This window comes from Lepus europaeus, chromosome 14, assembly GCF_033115175.1.
Source record: "Lepus europaeus isolate LE1 chromosome 14, mLepTim1.pri, whole genome shotgun sequence".
Taxonomy (NCBI): domain Eukaryota; kingdom Metazoa; phylum Chordata; class Mammalia; order Lagomorpha; family Leporidae; genus Lepus; species Lepus europaeus.
Window position 1 is genome coordinate 56,339,850 of NC_084840.1, and position 20,418 is coordinate 56,360,267.

The window sequence follows — 20,418 nt, forward strand, 5'->3', positions numbered from 1 at the left end:
ATTTCATTTACACTACTCTCATTTCCTTTCCTATAAATTCTTGGAGAGTTTCTTAAAATATATTTACTAAAATTTGCTATTTTTATGAGAGTTTTCTGACCTTAATTAAAGTTTGTCAACCATAGAAGGATAATATAGGCTTTTCATTCACTTTGGAATCCTGGCACAACACTATACGAAAAAATTCAACGTAAGCACCAAACTTTTTTCTGTTTTTTTCCTGTGCTTCGAAGCTCAAAACACACACATAGAACACGGGTGCTATAAATAGCACCAAATTAAGTCTTGAATCCTCCAGAGAGGAATTATGAACTGTCTCTAAGAAGTCAACCTTTTCCGGTCTCCACTCCATATATGGGGGTAAAGGACAAGTGATGCTGATTCCTAAGAGAGCGTCAACACCATACATCACTGTACCCGTGAGAAGGGGGAGATAGGAGGGGAGGGAGGGAAAGGTGGGGGTGGGGAGAGCAAGCCAGAGGGAGAGGTGTGAAACTGGGAGATGAAGACAGCATAAAAGTGAGCTCAGAAAAAGAAAGAATAAGAAAGGAAAGAGGAGAGGGGGTGGGAGTGTGGGTGGGAAGGAGGATAGGTTGGGAAGTATCACTATGTTCCTAAATCTGTATATATGAAATACATGAAATTGTTCACCTTACGTAAATAAAAAATTGCTTTAAAAAAAAGTGAGCTGAAGAAAGCATGAGCCAATTTCAATTTACACATTTAAATTTGGAATCAATAATGCAAACCTCTCTTTTTTCAGTATGTAAATTTAAAATACACAAGTTCTTAGATTTTGTTTTCAATTCTCTTTCCTATATGAGAACTTGAGGGAAGAAAGAAACTTTAAACTTTTCATCAAAACGGCAACAAACCAGTTTATATTCCAATGTTAAACCAAGGGAGGAGGTAACCTTCATAAACACAGCAAACCTATCCTCTGGGGGATTCTGTTGATTGTGACCAACAGTATATACTGGAAGGAAATAATGGTTTCCTAAAAAGGTTTTAATATTCCCAAGGCCAATGTTCCTTTAAAAAAAGTCACAGTCCATATATCTTTAGTCTCTTCATCAAAAGCAAAAAGAAAAGGTATAAATTTCTCCTCCAAGGGTTAATGGGCTCTTGCCTGTAAAATAATATTGTTCCTTAAGTTAAAAGCAGCTTATACTTTTGACCACATATATTTTTGGGGGCAGATGGAAGTTTATCTTAAAGTTTTTCAAGCTTGAAAAATACCCAATTATAATCTGACATGATTATTCTTTGGGTAACTAGAACTACCAGAATAACATTTACCTTCTCTTATGAAAAAGTAGATATTTACATGCATCAGTAGGCTAAGGCTTGGAATTATTATTGAAATTTGAAAGGCTTCCATTATTTTTACACACCCAAGAGCAGTGTTTGAGTGTTTCAACTTTTCCACATCCTCATCATACCAGTTATCATCTTTCTTTTTGACAATGGCTATGTAGTAAATGTTAGGAGATGTCATGTTGCAGTTTTGATTTTTGATTCCCTAATGCTAATAATGTTGAGTATCATTTCTTGTGCCTACGGACACTGATATATCTTCTTTACAAAAATGTCCATTCAAGTCCTTTGTACATTTTTTAATCAGGTTGTTTTATTATTGTTATGTTGAGGAGCTCTTCATAGAGTCAGGATACTATTCACTTAATTGATGATGTACAAATATTTTATCTTATTTTATGAGCTGCCTTTATTTTTTGACAGTATTGTTTACAGGAAATAAATTATTTTTTTTAGAAATTAGTTTTTTCTATTAGTTACTTCTGTGTTTGGCTACTTCACTTCTCTAGTTGCATCTATTTTACTACAGATAGATAATTTCATTCATTTTTGTAGCTGAATAATATTCCATTGTGTATATATGCCACATTTCCTTTATCCATTTATCTGATGATGGACACCTTAGTTGGTTCCAAACTTTGGCTATTGTGAACAGTGCTGCTCTAAACATGGTGGTGCAGGTATCTCGCTGGTATGCTGTGCTCAAGTCTTTTGGGTATATACCTGGAAGTGAGATTGCTAGATCATGTGGCTAGTCTATTTCTAGTTTAAGAATTCTCCACACTGTTTTCCACAATGACTGCACTAATTTACATTTCTACAAACAGTGTATAAGTGTTTCCCTTCTCCTCATCTTTGCCAGCATTTGTTACTCTCTGGGTTTTGAATTTGAGCCATTTGGACAGGGGTGAGGTGATATCTCATTGTGGTTTTAATTTGCATTTCCATGATGGCTACTGATGTTGAAAATTTTTCTCATACATTTGTTGGTCATTTGTATTTCTTCTTTTGAGAACTGTCTATTGAGGTCCTTTGCCCATTTCTTAACTGTACTGATTGATTTTTCAATTGCTGATGTATTTGGAATATTAACCATTTGTCAGATAGGCAGGTTGCAATTTTTCCCCCATTCTGCTGGAAATCTCTTTCTCTATTGATCATTTTCTTTGCTGTGAAAAAGTTTCTGAGTTTGATATAATCTCATTTGTTAAGTTTTGATTTTGTTGCCTATGCTTTGGGGATCTTGTCCAAGAAGTAATCCCCTATGCCAATGTCTTGGGAGTGTTTCCCTACATTTTCTTCCAGCAATTTCATAGCCTTAAGTCTTAAATTTAGGAAAGATATTTTGTGTTCATGGGTTGGAAGAATCAATATCATTAAAATGTCTATACTACCTTAATGAATCTTCAGAATCAATGAAATCCCTATCAAAATACAAATGACATTCTTTACAGAACTGCAAAAAAAAAATCCTAAATTTCATATGAAATCACAAAAGACTTAGAATAGCTAAAGTGATCCTGAGCAAAAATAAATAATAAATAAATAATCAATCTGGAGGCATCACAACACTTGACTTCAAAGCATATTATAAAGCTATAATAACTAAAACAGCATGGTAAGGGCATAAAAACCAATACATAGACCAATGGAATGAAATAAAGAGACCAGAAATTAATCCACATACATACAGCCAACTGATTTTTTACAAAAGTGCTCAAACCATAGAGTGGAATAAGGACAATCTCTTTACAAACAGTGCTGGCAAAACTGGAGAAATAATGAATAATGAATAATGAATAAATGAAATTCAATCCATACCTCTCACTATATACAAAAATCAACTGAAGACACATCAAAAAACCTAAATTAATTTGATTTTTAAAAAATTAAGGTGTTTTCTTTTTTGACTGAGATATCTTCAAAAGGGTCATGGAAAATGTAATTAAAGGTCTATTTTGCAGTGGCCAGCACTCTGATCCACTTCGGATCCAGCTCCCCGGTAATGCGCCTGGGAAAGCAGTAGAAGATGGCCCAAGTGCTTGGGCCCCTGCTCCCATGTGGGAGACCCAGAAGAAGCTCCTGGCTCCTCTGGTTTCAGACTGGCCCAACTCTGGCTGTTTTGGCCATCTGGGGAGTGAACCAGTGGACAGAAAGTCTGTCTGTCTCTCTCTCTCTCTCTCTTTCTCTCTGTAACCCTGTGTTTCACATAAAATAAACAAATCTTTTTATTGTTTTTTTTTTTTAAAAAAAGGGTCTCGTTTGCAGCAAAACAATTTTTGAAATCCATGTATAGTTTTTTCATAATATACATTTTCCATGAACTTCTTGAAAAGCTCTTATCTGTGCTTTTGAGTCCTATCCGAGAAACCAGTACCTAGTCCATGGTAATATTTACTCTTATGCTTTCTTCTGAGCATAATAGCTTTATCTCATATTTAAGTTTATAATTTTTATGAGTTTTGTCAATGGTATGAGGTAGAGATTCAACTCCATTCTTTTCTATGTGAACATTCAGCTGTCTCAAGGTCACTAAAAAAAAAAAAAAAATACCAAAAAAACTATTCTTTCACCTTTGAAATATCTTGTCACCATTGTTAAAAAAAATGCATATAGGCCAGCACCAAGGCTCACTAGGCTAATCCTCTGCCTGCAGCACTGGCACACCGGGTTCTAGTCCCGGTAGGGGTGCCGGATTCTGTCCTGGTTTCTCCTCTTCCAGGCCAGCTCTCTGCTATGGCCCAGGAAGGCAGTGGAGGATGGCCCAAGTGCTTGGGCCCTGCACCCGCATGGGAGACCAGGAGAAGCACCTGGCTCCTGGCTTTGGATTGGCATAGCGTGCCGGCTGTAGGTCCATTTGGGGGGTGAACCAACAGAAAAGGAAGACCTTTCTCTCTGTCTCTTCTCTCTGTCTCTTCTCTCTCTGCCTGTCAAAAAAAATGCATATAATAAATGTAAGGATTTATTTCTAAGCTCTTAAACTATTCCACTGACCAAGATGTGTCTTTATATGCCAGTACCACTACTGTGTTAATTATCTTTGAATCTAAGGTGTGTCTTTGATAACACAGTATAAATTTGAAATTTTCTATAGACCATCTGGCCATGTCTTTCATTAGAATAAATTAATGCATACACACTTCATGTTATTATTGTTATGGCTAAATTTAGTTATCTGCCATTTTCTATTGTTTTCTATTAGTCTCTCTTTTACATTTTTATTCTTCTTTTATTTTTTTTTTATTAGATCTTAACTGGATTAAGTAGACACTGAATTCCTTTAGTGATTTTATGTTTGAGTTTTGTTAGTGGTTGCTCTAGAGTTTACAATTTAAGAGGATATTTCAAAGTTTGAAATCTATGCAGAGTTTTTGTTGACACATTTTCCAGGAACTTTTTGAAGTCTCATCACATGCATGATATTTTGCACTAAAATTACTTTTTTTTTAAAAAAAGGACTTATTTATCTACTGAAATACAGAATTACAGGGAGAAAGAGAGAGAGAGAAAATCTTCCATCCACTGGTTCACTCCCCAAATGGCCACAAGGGTCAGAGCTGGGTCAATCTGAAGCCAGGAGCTTCTTCTGGGTCTCCTACATGGGTACAGGGGCCCAAGAGCTTGAGTCATCTTCTGCTATTTTCTGAGATGCATTAACAGGGAGCTAGATGGGAAGTGGAGCATCTGGGACTCAAACGGATACACCTAAGGGATTCTGGAGCAGCAATCAGTAGCCTTATCCATCCTGCCACTGTACCAGCCCCAATAAAATACTTTTAATTTTCCATGAATCTCTTGAAATATGCTCATATAGGTTCTGAATTACCCTTTTTTTTTCATTTTTTCCTATAGATTTGAATTATATCTGGTGTCATTCCCTCACTCCAATACAGCTTTTCCCCCTCTCATCTCCTTTGTGCTATTACCAAATATATTATATTCCTATATGTTACAGGACCAACAATATGCATATCACTTTGTAGAGTTGTTTTCAAAGGCAGTCAAGAAAAAAATGGGAAGAACCATGTATTTTGTATAGATAAAAATTATGTTTATTAATGCCTTTTGTGTGTCTTTGTGCGATTTCAGATTACTGCCTGTGTCGTTTACTTTCAGTCTGAAGAACTTTCTGTAGTATTTGTTGAAAGGCTAGCAACAAGTTCTCTGATATTTTGTATATATTAGAATGTCTTTATCACATCTTCATTTTTAGAAAATTGTTTTGGCTAGATTTAAGATTCTTGGTGGATAGTTTTTACTTTCAGCCTTTTTTTTTTTTCCTTTTGACAGGCAGAGTGGACAGTGAGAGAGAGACAGAGAGAAAGGTCTTCCTCTACTATTGGTTCACCCTCCAATGGCCACTGCGGCTGGCACGCTGTGCTGATCCCAAGCCAGGAGCCAGGTGCCTCTCCTGGTCTCCCATGTGGGTGCAGGGCCCAAGACTTGGGCCATCCTCCACTGTACTCCTGAGCCACAGCAGAGAGCTGGACTGGAAGAGGGGCAACCTGGACAGAATCTGGCGCCCTGACCAGGACTAGAACCCGGGGTGCCAGTGCCACAGATGGAGGATTAGCCTATTGAGCCGAGGCATCAGCTACTTTCAGTCTCTTGAATATGCCATCCCACTGCCTTCTGGTCTCCATAGTTTGGGTAAGGCAGCTTAAAATTTTGAGGTTCTCTTGTATGTGATGAGTTGTTTTACTCTCACTGCTTTCAAGGCTTTAAATTCTCTTTCAACAATTTGATTGCCATAAATTGGGGTATAGATCTCTGGGCTTTATCTACATGTAGTTCATTAAACTTTTTGATTGTGTGCGTTATTTTTCATAGACTTGGGAGTTTTCCACCATTATATCTTCAAATATTGTTTCTGCCCATTTCTCTCTTTTCCTCATGATACTTTTCACATGTACTGGTCACTTAATGGTGACTCACATTTTTATGAGGCTATGTCACTGTTTTCATTCTTTCTTCTCTGTGTTCTTCAAATTATATAGTCTCTACCTTCAAGTCTGCTCTTTCTTCTGCCACCACAAATTATTAAGTGATCTAGTGATTTTTTTTTTTTCATGCTGGTGACTGTTTACTCCAGAATTTTTAATTTTCTCTTTATTGGTGTTCCTTACTAGATGAAACACTATCATCATACCTCTTTTCATAGAGTTTCCTTGAGTCCTCTGAAGATATCTACAATGGATGGTTTGAAGTCTTTTCTGTTGTTTAAGCCTAATTTCTAGGCTTCTTCAAATGATGTTTCTTCTGCCTGTTTTCCTGGGTATGGACTACATTTTCTTGTTTCTTTGCATGTCTCATAAAAATTGTTACTGAAAACTGGTTATTTCAGATAATAATTTGTAACAACTCTGTATGCTGATTTCCCCTTCCCTTTCATACAGGCTATTGTTTTTGGTGCTTATTTAATGAAGTGACTTAGCAAGACTGGTTCAGTAAAACCTAGTTCTAACACACCGCATAGTCTGATGTTCCTGCACACATTTCACCCAACTGTTTATCTTTTAGCATGGCTTTCTAAAGGTCTATTCAGAGATCATAATCAAAGAGGGTGCTTAAGTCTCCCAAACCACTTAAGAGTTTTAACTTACTTACCCATTGCATGTGGTGGAGTGGGGCAGAGTGTCTTGGAAGCTGCTATCACAATTGAGGAAGTTTATAGAAACACACACACATGCACACACACACATATTCAGGACTAGTAGCTTGGTTTTTTCCCCTTCTAATTGCTCCTGAGAGGGTACAACCTTGGGTATTCACAGAGCTTCCAGACTGCCAGGGATGGCTGGGGTATTATTTTTAAGCCTGGCTTCCTAGAAGTTGACCCTGGGTCAGAGTAGCTTATTGCTCAGTCAATCTGGACGGAGGTATGTTTAAGACTCATGTCAGTGAAGCTTCCACTGGTTTTGATGAGTCTGTGTGAGGCTTGAGAATGCTTTCAAGTGTGCCCCATGCTGTGCTGTGACTGCCCCTGAGAGGGTGCAGCCTGGTACATGTGCATAGCCTCCCCAACTCCAAGAATTGCCCGTGCTCCACAGAGGGCCTGTCTCAGCATTCTGATTCCTGATTCTCCCTGGAATAGAGCTTCTGCAAGAGGGTACTGAGGAAATGACAAATGTTAATATCCTGCTTCTCCCAGGATGGAACCATGCCATTGACAGAGCTGCGGAGAGAGGGAGCTCCTGTCTTCTTGGCAGTAAATCCCTGGGCGAGAGCAGAATTGAAGATGACTGGTGATGTAACAGGTCATAACTCAAATGTCACAAAGTCACACTGTTCTTAATGAATTTTAGATTTTCTGGAATGACTGCTTCTCCATGTTCCACATGGCCTTAGGACAATTCCTAGAGATTTTAAATACTTTTTTAAATAATAAAAATTATAAAAATATAATTTTCACTAAATTATGGTTTTGCTAGGGAGAGGACCCATCAAGTTCTTCACACTGTCTGCCTAGAAAATATAGCTAAACAACTCTTTAAAGTAGGCGTTTAGCAGGCATTTAGCCTAGCAGGTAACACACCCACATCCCACAGTAGAATATCTAGATTTAGTTCCTGACTCCTGACTCCAGCTACCAGCCAATGTGGATCCTAAGAAGCAGTAGTGGCTTAAGTAATTGGGTTCCTGCTGCCCATAGGGGCAACCTGCATAGCATTCCTGCCTCTACGCTTCAGATCCAGCCATTGAAGGCAGTTGGCAGGTGAACCAATGGGTAAAAGCTCTGACAGACTGCCTCTGTCACTGTCTCTCTCAAAATTTTTAAAAACAAAGTAATATCTTAGCAGCATATCAGACTATTAATTTTTCTTTTTAATCTTAAACTTGTATTTTCAAATTATCAGAACCACTTTCAGCTTATATTACACTGAGTTAGACTGGGAAAAATCTTATCTATGTCACCAGCACCCCTGCCCAAAGGCCAGAAGTATGAGCTATAACTAAGTATATCAAAAAAGAATAAAATGCCTTTGCTTTGGGGTTACCTAAAATTCTATTGCTATCTGTGGTAAAGAAACATACATTCTGGCTTGCACCATGGTTCACTAGGCTAATCCTCCACCTGTGGCGCCGGCACCCTGGGGTTCTAGTTCCCGTTGGGGTGCTGGATTCTGTCCCGGTTGCTCTTCTTCCAGTCCAGCTCTCTACTGTGGCCCGAGAAGGCAGTGGAGGCTGGCTCCCTGCATGGGAGACCAGGAGGAAGACCTGGCTCCTGGCTTCGGATCGGCGCAGCGCACCAGCTGCAGCGCGCCAACCGTGGCGGCCATTTGAGGGGTGAACCAATGGAAGGAAGACCTTTCTCTCTGTCTCTCTGTATCTCTAACTCTGCCTGTCAAAAAAACAAAACAAAACATACATTCTGCTGTTTAATACTATGCCACCAAGACATCTTACAATTACAATTCAATTCTCACACTTATTTCTAAGATGGCAAACCTGAAAACTTCCAGAAGAATAAGAAAGGAACTTTGTTCAGCTAAAGGAAATGAATATAAATTATCTACATGCACATTCCTGAAACTCTCCAACGGGAGTACACAGAAGCCTGCTATGATATTGACTGATTTAATGTGGTTTTAAATAAACTTCAAGGAAATCGTTGCTCATGGTGCTATTCTCAAAAAGTCACCCCTAATCCTATCTATATATCTCCACCAAATAAATTCTTCATAGCCCACTTCAAACTGCATCTCCTCCACCTAGGCTGTATCCCAAGTCTAGCCTTCACCTTCTATTCAACTCTGACCACCCACGGTATTTACTGTCTTTAGTATGTAGTGTGGAACCTGAAGAGTAATTGACGTATAGTCACTTCACTTACTCAGTACTGCCTCTCTTGGGTTATTCCATGATAACCGCCAGGGATGTAAGAGAATCTCTGTGCCCTCTCTTACATATTTAGCTTATTTTCTATGCTGTACTCCCTACTGACATGGATCAATTCTGCTACCGTAATGTCAAAAAAGAACGCAACAGTGAAATTTAGCTTTTGCTGTTTCACCAGTGAAATAAAAGAAAGCTTCCTTTCTTTAGTTTTTTGGGCTCTCTGTAGTAGCCACCGCCCTCTAAATTTGCACTACTAAGAAAATGCTCTCCTAGCATCTGCTCCAAATACGATTTATACTCTCTATCCAACCTTTCTTCAATTCATGTAGATCATGATAAACAAAACATCCATCCATTAAAACTCAGTACCTCTTCCTTATACAGCTAGTCCAAGAGAATCTTAATATAATAATATAGGAATAGAAGTCCAAAAGAATTAATCCTCAGCATTATAATTCTATATGTTATCAAGGAAAAATCAATCAAATTTCTCTAATATATAACCTGACAAGGTCAAGAATCATTAGTTTAATTATCCTTCTTTTCTATGATGCTGTTTGTTTTTTTTTTAAGCTGTTTACTTAAGAGTATTAAAACAATTTTTTGGCTGAAAGAAAATTTTAAAACAGAGGTTATTATTGTCGCATTCTTTCAAATGATTGGGTATGCTCTATGAATAGTTATAGGAATAGCATCTTCAAAATATAATAAATCTTTCAACATCTAAAACAAATCCAGATTCCATAAAACCTATGTTTGTCTAATTATAGCTTTGTATTTTGATGTGGTTTTCTATGTAAATACATTTTTAAGGCTTGCAATTGGAATGTATTCTATTAAAAGCAGATGTTCAAAGTTACAGAGTACCAAATGTTTATTATGTATCCCAAAACAAATCTAAATTGTCTTATTATAAGATATTTGGTTTTTCAGACATTTGAGGTCTTCAGTCTAAAAGACAAATATAACTGTTCAAATCAACCAAAACACACCTTTGCTTCCTACAACGCAAAGACCCCAACACAAAAATATAAGACTTCTGCTAATCAGACTATCATTCATCTTATCATCCTGTGAACACTGAAATCTCCAGCAATCATTATAAAACATATTTTTAGAAATCTAAAAATTAATGTTTGTAATAAATAAAACTGAAACAAAAATCCACAGATAAAATACAAGCATGTAGTCTTTTCTTCTTTTCTGTAGTAATGAATATTACAGCATCAGGCAATATTTAAAGTTTAGCACATGCATTCCCCAAATTTCTCAACACAGCAGTTATAAGAGCAATCACAGCTCACCTAAGAATAGTTAGAGCTGCTATAATCTGTACCTGATTGAGGAGCAGCTGACTAATGAAGGCTTTTTTTCTCTTTATTATTATGAATTTGACAACATTAAAAAATCTTTTTTGCAAATTATCAAGCACAATAAAAAAATGAAACAAGATACCAAATGTCTAATTCTTTAACATATTCATCAGCACTAAATATGAATTCTAATGAATTAATCCTTTTATTACTTCTCCTTATAATAAGGAGATTTCATTATTTTTCTAATCCTATTCCTAGAGCCTGAAGTCAACAAATATTTAACTAACACAAATAGTTTTTCTTTCCAACTCTTTGGGCAAAGCATTTTGAAATGATAAATGGGGCAAGCCTCACAGAGGTTCAATTGTATTATATTAAATGTTTATGCAAGTGTCAGCTATGGATTTTAAACAATAACACAGTTTCTTCTTATTCACTCTTGTTAACTTCAGTGTGCAAATTTACATTATGGGTAACATGTTCCTTTAACAGACATTTTAAGCATGATTAGACATTGCTTCTTCAAGGCATGTTTTACTGTGATGATTCTTTTTCTGTTATGGGGTGAATAAAAATTATCAGCTGACATTTGGTGTAGCTTCACCACAGTTGCTGTCTTTAGCTATTATATATACCACATAAGCAAATGACCCTCATTTTTAATTACTCACAGAAGTGTATATGTCTAAAGCTCACATCATTTAGATAAACTTCTATTTAGCTGGGCAAATGTCACATTTGGTGGTTTCGGTCCATGTATTTGTCAAAATCTGTTAGAATATTTTTTTCCTTAAGATATATTTTATTTATTTAAAAGGCAGAGTTAAGGGCAGGGGTCAGGAGAGGGTAAGAGACAGAGAGAGAGAAAGAGAGCAAGCGACAGAGAGAGAGAATCTTCCTTCTTCTGGTTCACTACCTAAATGGCTGCAACAGCTGGGGCTAGGCCAGGCTGAAGCCAAGAACTAGGAACTTCTTCCTGGTCTCCCACCTGGGTGAAGGGAGCCAAGTACCTGAACCATCCTCTGCTTTCCCAGGCACATCAGCAAGGATCTGGATCAGAAGCTGAGCAGCCAAGACTCAGACAGGAGCCCATATATGTCAGCACTGCAGGCAGTAGCTTTACCCTCTATATCACAACACCGGCCTCGGAAAAGGTTTTAAAACTGGTTCCACATACATTTTTGTAAGTGCAATTACAATCATTTAAATATTGAGCATACATAGACAGGTATCTAGCACACAAGTAAGATGCCACTTGGGACACCCACATCTACACTGGGATGCCTGGCTTGGCTCCACTTTCAGCTTCTTGCTAACGTGCGGCCTGGGCTAGGAGGCTGCAGATGATAGCTTTGGGTCCTGCAACTCATGTGGGAAACTCAAATTGAATTCTCAGCTCCTCCACTTCTATCTGGGCCCTTTCCTGGGTGTTGTGGACTTTTGGGGAGTGAACCTACACATGGAAGATATCCCTCTGTGTCTGGATGCCTTTCAAACAAAATAAAAATTACAAATTAAAAAATATATACTAAAATATAAAAACCAAAACAGTACAAATTCAAATTATTTTTATGGTCTAGTTATAAATAAAATACTGCACTTGCAATTCATATTTCACATTCATATTTATGACTTTTGAAGAACATAGGCTCTGATCAGATTTGAACTTGAGTTCCTCCCCTTACCAGCTTGGGAAAATTATTGATTTTCTCTATATCTCAATTTTCTGTTCTATGAGATAGGGATAATTTTGTCTATCTCCTTTAGTATGAAGAATCAATGAACAATTTTAAGTGGTAAGAACAATAACTAGCACATGGTAAATACATGGGACAATTTGACTTGTGGTTTCCATGATTATTATTATTGTTGTTGTTGTCATAATTAATACTATGTTTGCCAAAATTTATTTCCTTATGATCTCACTGCACACAGAATTAACCAGAAACTTTTTTGAGATACTCCTTATTATTGAAATCTTTCCAAAATAAATTCTCACACTTTCTTGCTCATAAGCTCAGGATAAACTTTACCTTTTTTATCACATAAGATCCTCAGGTTACTGAGGACTATTATCAATTTTAATAATCACTAAGTTATCCTGGAAATAGAGAGGAGATGGAACTAAATGTTTACTAGTTTTAGAGCATTCCTTAAAAATGGGCAAGTGTATTTGTGTGCTGATGTTTAAACATGGATGTCATATGAGATTGCTTTACCTATTCTCTTTATTCCTTAAGGGCTGCTACTGTTGTTTTAAGCTAGCAGGTTAACATGTAATTCTAATTTATAAGTCTCACATGTATAAAGGTCACAAAAAACTATAACAAACTATATTCCAATAAACTCCCATTCTAATCTTCCTTTGTGTAATACTTCAAGAGAGAGAGAGAGGATACAAAAATTATCACAGAACAAATTAACATATATTTTCCATAGGAAAAATATAAAATGCTTGTCTCTAGTTCCTTGGTGGAAAAGGGATTTAGAAAATACAAGATATTCATCAACACTACTGGTGTGGGTGTCCACAGAATAATCCTTTCTCCTGATGCCAAACGGCAATGTGCCCAGCAGAGGAATCCTCTGTTATCACACTGAAGACGTCTCTGCGTGACAGTAAAAACAGCCCAGGCAGCTCATTAAATACCAGCACATTCAACTGCAGTCCTACTTTCAAGAGGAAGACAGATCACAGAAAAATTATTTGGCTATTTTTAAATATTTAAAGAAAAACAGAACTTCCAGCTTCCATTGTATATAAGAAGAATTGCTTGAAATACCTCCATAAACATATGCCACAGCATTAAAGCCTATTAATTTTACTGGAAATGAATCATGAGGTACCAAAATGTCTGCACATACGATTGGTATTCATTTCCCATAAAAAGTGGAACCATTTTCATGCATCCTAAAAAGACACTTTCGTTAACAAAATTCTGCGTGTCTCAAGTAAATGGAATGTTAGATTTTTTATTCCAAACACACAAAAAATTAAATTAAAATTAGGTTTCTGCAGTAATATTTCACTTTGCAACAGATTTTTCTCTAGCACACAGGAAAAAAATCCTTTTTTCCTTCCAAAAGCAAATTTCAGTCCCAAGAGCCAAGCCAAGGAGTTGCTGGCTTATCAGGAGCCATGAGATTGTTCCACAAACCCTGTCTGAAACTCAGTCAACAGTAGCGTCACTATCAATAAGTGCAAATTACCATGTTGGCAAGGTCTCTTACCTACAGTTTATGAAACGTCTTAATGACAGAGTAGGGTGATTAGGCTGCGACAATACTCAACACATACACACTGTTAGAGGCCATCACGCCAACTCATTTGCAGTTTCAACGATTTAGATATATATATTTCAGTAAGCTAAAATCTGAACATAACATCAACTAGAGGATATAATCCTATAGTCACAAGCAACTTGTGAGAAAATTTCCTCATTTGTATTCCCTTATTTGGGATGTGGGGAGGGGGTTGTTTACTTTTTTGGGTATTTCATCCCTGCACCAGAGACACTCTGTGCCCTGTCTGTCTATTTGTCAAGTAATAGTTCTGCCTGCCTCGCTTTCCTCCATATCTTTACACCCATATTCCTTGGGCAGACAGGTCTCCTGAGAGAAGACGACTAAGGGTCAGTGCACTATACACAAATATACCATGAAAAAGATGTTTAAAATATTTATCTCTGCCAGAGAAAATACAGTTTTCCATTTATTTACCTCTCTTCTCCTTAGCCTTGGACTTAAAATTATGACATAAATTATTTTCTGGTTTTTAATCACTCCTGGGCAGAGTCAGATATTTATGTAGTATTCTTCTCTTAGGCAGCTGGTTTATTCTTTTCTCAAATACTTATTGGGAACTTACAATATCCCAGGTACTGCTCCATTTACTATAGTCACTTATCTAAGGATATCAGCTACCAGTTATAAAGCAATAAAGTAGTTTTGAAAAAATTCAGTTGTATTGTGTATGGATCTCCATCATTCTGAAATGCATGCAATGCATGGCTGAGCCTGCCCCCTTTTTAACTATAGGTTCTAGGGGTCTAGCTGTCCTGTTTAAACCCATTCATTCCTGGTTGAACTTGGTAGGGTCCATCTCCTGGAACTTGTCTGCTCTGAAATAAATAGCCATAGAAACAACACTGGGCCATGTGCCTAGTCAAAATTTCCAGGTCAGAGGCAAGAATTCAAGAAATGACCCTATTGATTATCACACATTCAAGGAAATCAGGGCAGTAGAATACTGGGGACAAGGGCCTTGTTTCTCCATCCTTGCCTCTGAAGACTGACCTGCTGGCTGTTCCTTTGCCAGATTGCACCCTTACAACCACCCTGCAGAAGTCAAACAATGTAGTCACTCCTCATTTCAGGTTAAAGGATGGACATCAACAGCAATTCCTCATACCTTGAGCTCATTATTGTGAGGTTTTACTGTACCTTCCTGAATGACACCTTTGAGAAATTTACAATATAGTTTTATATTCAGGCCCAGAGTATGTACAAATTAAGAAATGTTGCTTGGAAATGATTTTCTCCAAAAGCACCATGCTTTTTCTGACTCAGGTGTCTCAGGTTAGATCAAAGAATCTAACAGGAAATGGAAATGGCAAAAATGGATACAAGGGTTTCTTCTGTATTTCAAAGACAGTATGATTGTTAGCCGGGTTCTAATAGCTTGTGCTTCCATTATAATGCAATAAAATACAAACACATTATCAGTTATTGAGAATTATACTTTTGCTTTTTTTCATTCACTGTTTTTTCCACTCATATTAGCACCCAGATGGATTTATATCAAGTTGAAATTTATTTCAAGATAACTAATTCTACAAAGAAGCAATAGCTCAGATTTTTTTAAAAAGATGTATTAACAATTTACAAATGAAAGAGCATTAACACTTGATGGAGATGATTATTTATTATTCCATTTGGCCAGCCTAACTGAATCATACATTCTAAAATTCTAACCTTTGCTATCTCTGTAAGGTCTGTGGAAGTTTCTGTAGCCCAGAAACTATTTCAAGCATTTTCTCTAATGAAACTTCACACTTATGCCAAAAACACTGTCCAAGTTCCAAAAGCACAAGAATACTTACTTGTTTAGCCTTTGACTTTGAGATGGTGTCAGAAATGGGTTTCTTTCTCTCTTTTACAGCTGTTTTAGAAAATAATTCCTCAAATTCATGACAGTCTATGGATGGCTCTTCAATTTTTTCCCAAATAAGTGAAGGACTGGAATCTCTAAAGTTAAGCAAAACAACAATGAAAGGGCCTTCAAGTCAAACTACGTATCAGGATAAGCATAAACTACATATCAAAGTGAGCACAAACAGAATGGAAGAAGGAAAGGAGGGGAAGGAACAGGCCAAGGGAAGATAGGGAAGGAAAAGGGAAAGAGAAAAGGAGGAAAGAACATTTTGTTTTGTCAACATGATGAGAAAATTAAAATACTATCCACATAGAATGACAAGAATAATTTCTAGGAATTCTCAGTTATTAAGCCACTCATTGTCCAAGAACATACAAGGAAAACCCCTCTTGGTATGGGTTAAGATGGCAAGAAATGCTTGGTACCTCTTATATACCTAGGCTCATCAGTCTTGTAGATTAATCAAAGATTTAAAAATGTAAGTTTCCAAGACTGTATCTTCTCTCTCCGCATGGCCTTCCATCATCCACTATTATTTAGCTTCTCAGTGACTACACTTTCACGTAGTACAACCCAAAAAGGATAAATATATTTTTAAGGTAGCAAAACAAAAAACAGAAGAAAAAATCTTCATACTATGGATCTAGAGAAATGAGTTTGGGACACAGTTTAAAATGGTTCATCATCACATATAAGTGACATGGCAACTGCACAGAGAATGAATTGCAAGGTTAAAAAATAGGCAGGAAATACAGATTATTGCCTCTTGGTAATAATTTAGTGAACAGAAAATTAACATAAATGATGAAAAATGAGCCCCCATTAAAAAAAAAAAAAAACTATTTCTAAACACATGCCATATCACCCAAAGGAAACTCAAGGAATCATGACGAGTTAGACGAGGAAGGACAATGAAGTGTATATTTTTTCCCTACTCACCCTCCTAAACAATTCACTTTCAAGTATCGTAGCATTGCTTAGTGACTGCACAAAGCAAGCTATGGACTATGCACAGATGACTCAAATGCTACCAGCATACCTAGTGAAAGGATTATTTTATGATGACCGATCTTAATTATAATTTTATGACTTCATATTATGTCACCAATCATTCATAAAGATGTCAAGAAATTCTCAAAACTAAATTATGTTACACATGTGGATGTGTGTATTTTTGAGTAGTGTGTCTCAATAAGAAATATTATTACAAACATAGACATATTGGTAATGCAAACCTGTGTCTTTTAAACAACACAACCACCATCTACCAAAGTCAGTTTGCCTAAGGATTTGATCTATATTTTTAAGCTTTTGTCAAAAATTTAAATAGTGAAAGCAACGAGGAGATTCTCATATGGATAATCATTTGGATATAAAAGTCTGTGCTTACCTGTCCTCACTTATTCTGAAGAACACATAAGCACAGTTCCAGCTGGATTCAGACATGAATAGCAGTGAAATGTTGCAACTAGGTGACAGAACATTTATGCTACGAAAAACAGAGCCTGGCCTGGGTATTTAGATAGCTAGCTTATCTATCTGTAAGAGATATTTCAATAACTATAAGTGGATATATTTATATCTTATACATTGATATACATATATTTACAGATGTTATTTGTTTTATTGCTTTCCTAGTTGAGAAAGGCTTAACATTTTAAATAACAAATTGTTTCACTAAATATTGATATAAAAAATACAGAAAAGTTTTACAATGTACTAAAAAACACATTAAATTATAATTTTCCCAAAAGCTTTATGTCACAATGCTTCCCTCATACCAACAAAGTGTGTAAAGACAAACTTGCTTTCTTGTTACCTTTTACTATGCAGTTGAATTCTCGTCCAATAAAGAGGCTTCATTGGCCGACAAGGTTCTATTGGCTGCTTCCTACTCCCTTTGTCTTGACTCATCCCTAATCCAAACAGGCCAGTTGGCAATGGAGGAGGAAGAAATCCACACACTTGTGGTGTCGATAAAGTGCTACTCCCAACTTGTGGGGCAAGTGAAGGTCCTGAACCAGAAAGGAGAGGGGGTGGTGGAGGTGGAGGGATTCCTGTCCCAGGGGGAGGAGGAGCTGGAGCAGGAGGAATCCCCATACCTGGTAAAGGAGGAGGTGGAGGAATGCCAGCACCTGGCAGAGGAGGGGGAGGGGGTGGAGGGAGTGGAATTTCAGCTCCCAGAGTAGGAGGAGGAGGAGGAGGAGGAGGAGGAATTCCCACACCAGATAGAGGAGGGATAGAAGGAATTCCCATACCAGGTAGAGGTGGGGGAGGTGGAATTTCCACACCAGGCAGAGGGGGGGGAGGGGGAATTTCCATACCAGGTAGAGGAGGAGGAGGAGGTATTCCCATACCAGGTAGAGGGGGGGCAGGAGGTATTCCCACACCAGGTAGAGGGGGGGCAGGAGGTATTTCCATACCAGGTAGAGGGGGGGCAGGAGGAATTCCCACACCAGGTAGAGGAGGGGGAGGAGGAATTCCCACACCAGGAAGAGGAGGAGGAGAAGGTATTCCCACACCAGGTAGAGGAGGAGGAGAAGGTAGAGGGGGGGCAGGAGGTACTCCCACACCAGGTAGAGGAGGAGGAGAAGGTATTCCCATACCAGGTAGAGGTGGGGCAGGAGGTATTCCCACACCAGGTAGAGGGGGGGCAGGAGGTATTCCCATACCAGGTAGAGGAGGGGCAGGAGGAATTCCCATACCAGGAAGATGAGGAGGAAGGGGTACTCCCTCACCAGACATAGGAGGGAGAAGGGATGGTGGTGTTTCTATAACTGGCAGAGGAGGAGGTGGGGGGATTGCTGTATTGGGCAGAGCAGGCACTGTCATGCCAGGGAGAGGCGGAGGTGGAGGGATTGCCATGCCCAGCCCAGGCATGGAGCTGGGTGACTCTGTGCAAGGCAAAAGTGGTGAGTGTGGGATGTTACAGCTGTTTTCAGAAACAGAGTGTTCATGACTGTCTTCAAACTCAGTATGAAGAGAAGCATGGGGCTGTTGAGACCCTGGCTCTCCATGACCATCAGATGATGGAAGGGATAAAGGTGGCAGGGGCTGTGATGCACTCTGTATGGACTGATGGGAATCGAGCTGGACTGATATTCTCCTTGGAGACACAATCAAAGAAATCTCTGAACAGAATTTTGTCTGTAATCCAGAAGGTGAGGATGGGAGAGCTGCTGCTCTACTTTCAGCTCTAGCTGGGCATGGAGGTTCCTCAGACAATGCATTCAAAGAAGTTAGTGTCAGTATCCCACCATCTTCTGTAGGGGATGTCTGTATGGATTTTGCCTGTAAAATCCTTTGAGGCCGTACATCCTCTTCTCCTAACCTGAGAGCTTCAATATAGACATCTTCTGAGGGTGCCACTCCATTCTCAACACCTCGATGGCTACTGGCCAACTCCATGTCTACAGCAGGGAACTGCTTTTCCAGCTCAGCTATTTTGGTCCTCAGATTCTCAATGGTCTGTTCCAGCTGCTGAATGACAGTTGCCTGTCCCTCAGACCTCGTGCCAAGAACCTCCTGAGGAGCAACAAGGACAGGTGTAGTTACATATGAGATTAGGAAGAATCCAAATGCCAAAAGGAGAATTATAAAATTAAGCAAAAAGAATATCATCTGTTGTAATGTTTCTGGAAAGATCCTTCTACAGAAAGATACTATAAATATTTCTAGACATCTACCCTTGGCTTTTAAAGTGGTTTACACACATTACCATAGGGTCCTAAGGTTATTGTTGTCTCATCTTTGAATGATATCATTGGAGATATGAACACCACTGAGAATGAGGAAGAAAATTTTGAGTGGCAAACTATTTTGTTTCTAAAATAAGGTTCTTTCTCTCATGCCTAGTGACATAGTAATATGTTCCCTTAAGACACTTTAGTGGCAATCCTGAATTTTAAAAGTAATCACTACCATTTAAAAGTAATCACTGAATGAGTCTCTAAGAATATGCAAAGTGTTTTTGACATCCATATGGGCATGAGCATACCCCAGTGAACATGAATAGTACCAATTATATCATGTTTGTTATAATTTTAACATTTTACCCAAGGTATTTTCAAAACTAATAACTGATTATTCTTCACAATTTACAAACATGAATCCTTTAAATAGGCAAACTGTTGAGAAGTAATTTATATGTAAATTTATATACACATGGGATCTTCAAAAATTCATGAAAAATGTGTATTATGAAAAATTTATGCATGGATTTCAATTGTTTTTGCACCAAGGTAAACTTACCTTTTAATTCCTTTTTCCAGTTGCCTCATATATGTACACACGCTAATGCACACAACTCTTAAGTCACTACATTTCATCAGTGTCTACACAAAAAACTCAAGTATTAAAATATACAGTTTTAAAATAGTACCATATATTTTCTGACTAGTACATGGTAAAATAAATAACTATAAATAATTTTTATATCCTGTTTCTCCACTATACTTAATTTCATTACTCAATTATGACCCCAGTAAGAAGAAGAAGAAATTGGAAGCCAAAAAACTAGCTCCCAAATTCATTGTAACAAACACTACAACTATTCAATATTTCCTTGTTATATTGGATTAGTAAAATGTATAGGTTATTTTAATTTACCCAGTATACCTTAAAATTGACCTTTAATCATTAGTGAGTATTTCTTGGGTTATGCTGGTGTGTAACTGAAGTTCTCATTTTCCCATTAATGCCCATCATAGGAAAAGGTTAGATGATGGGAGTAGGAAGTTGGCATAGCAATTCAGGCGCCAATTAAGACTCCCCACATCCCACATCCCAATA

General features: G+C 37.7%; 1 protein-coding gene across 2 annotated transcripts in view; it reads right to left on the reverse strand.

Moving 5' to 3' along the window:
- FMN2 (formin 2) overlaps positions 1-20,418 on the reverse strand; it is a 358,901-nt gene that overhangs the window by 229,923 nt on the left and 108,560 nt on the right. For both annotated transcript variants that reach the window (XM_062210677.1, XM_062210678.1), the window contains exons 5-6: positions 17,447-19,152; positions 15,575-15,719 (exon numbers count right to left, since the gene is read on the reverse strand). In XM_062210677.1, coding sequence (XP_062066661.1) covers positions 15,575-15,719; positions 17,447-19,152 — 1,851 coding nt within the window. The remainder of the gene's footprint in view (positions 1-15,574; positions 15,720-17,446; positions 19,153-20,418) is intronic.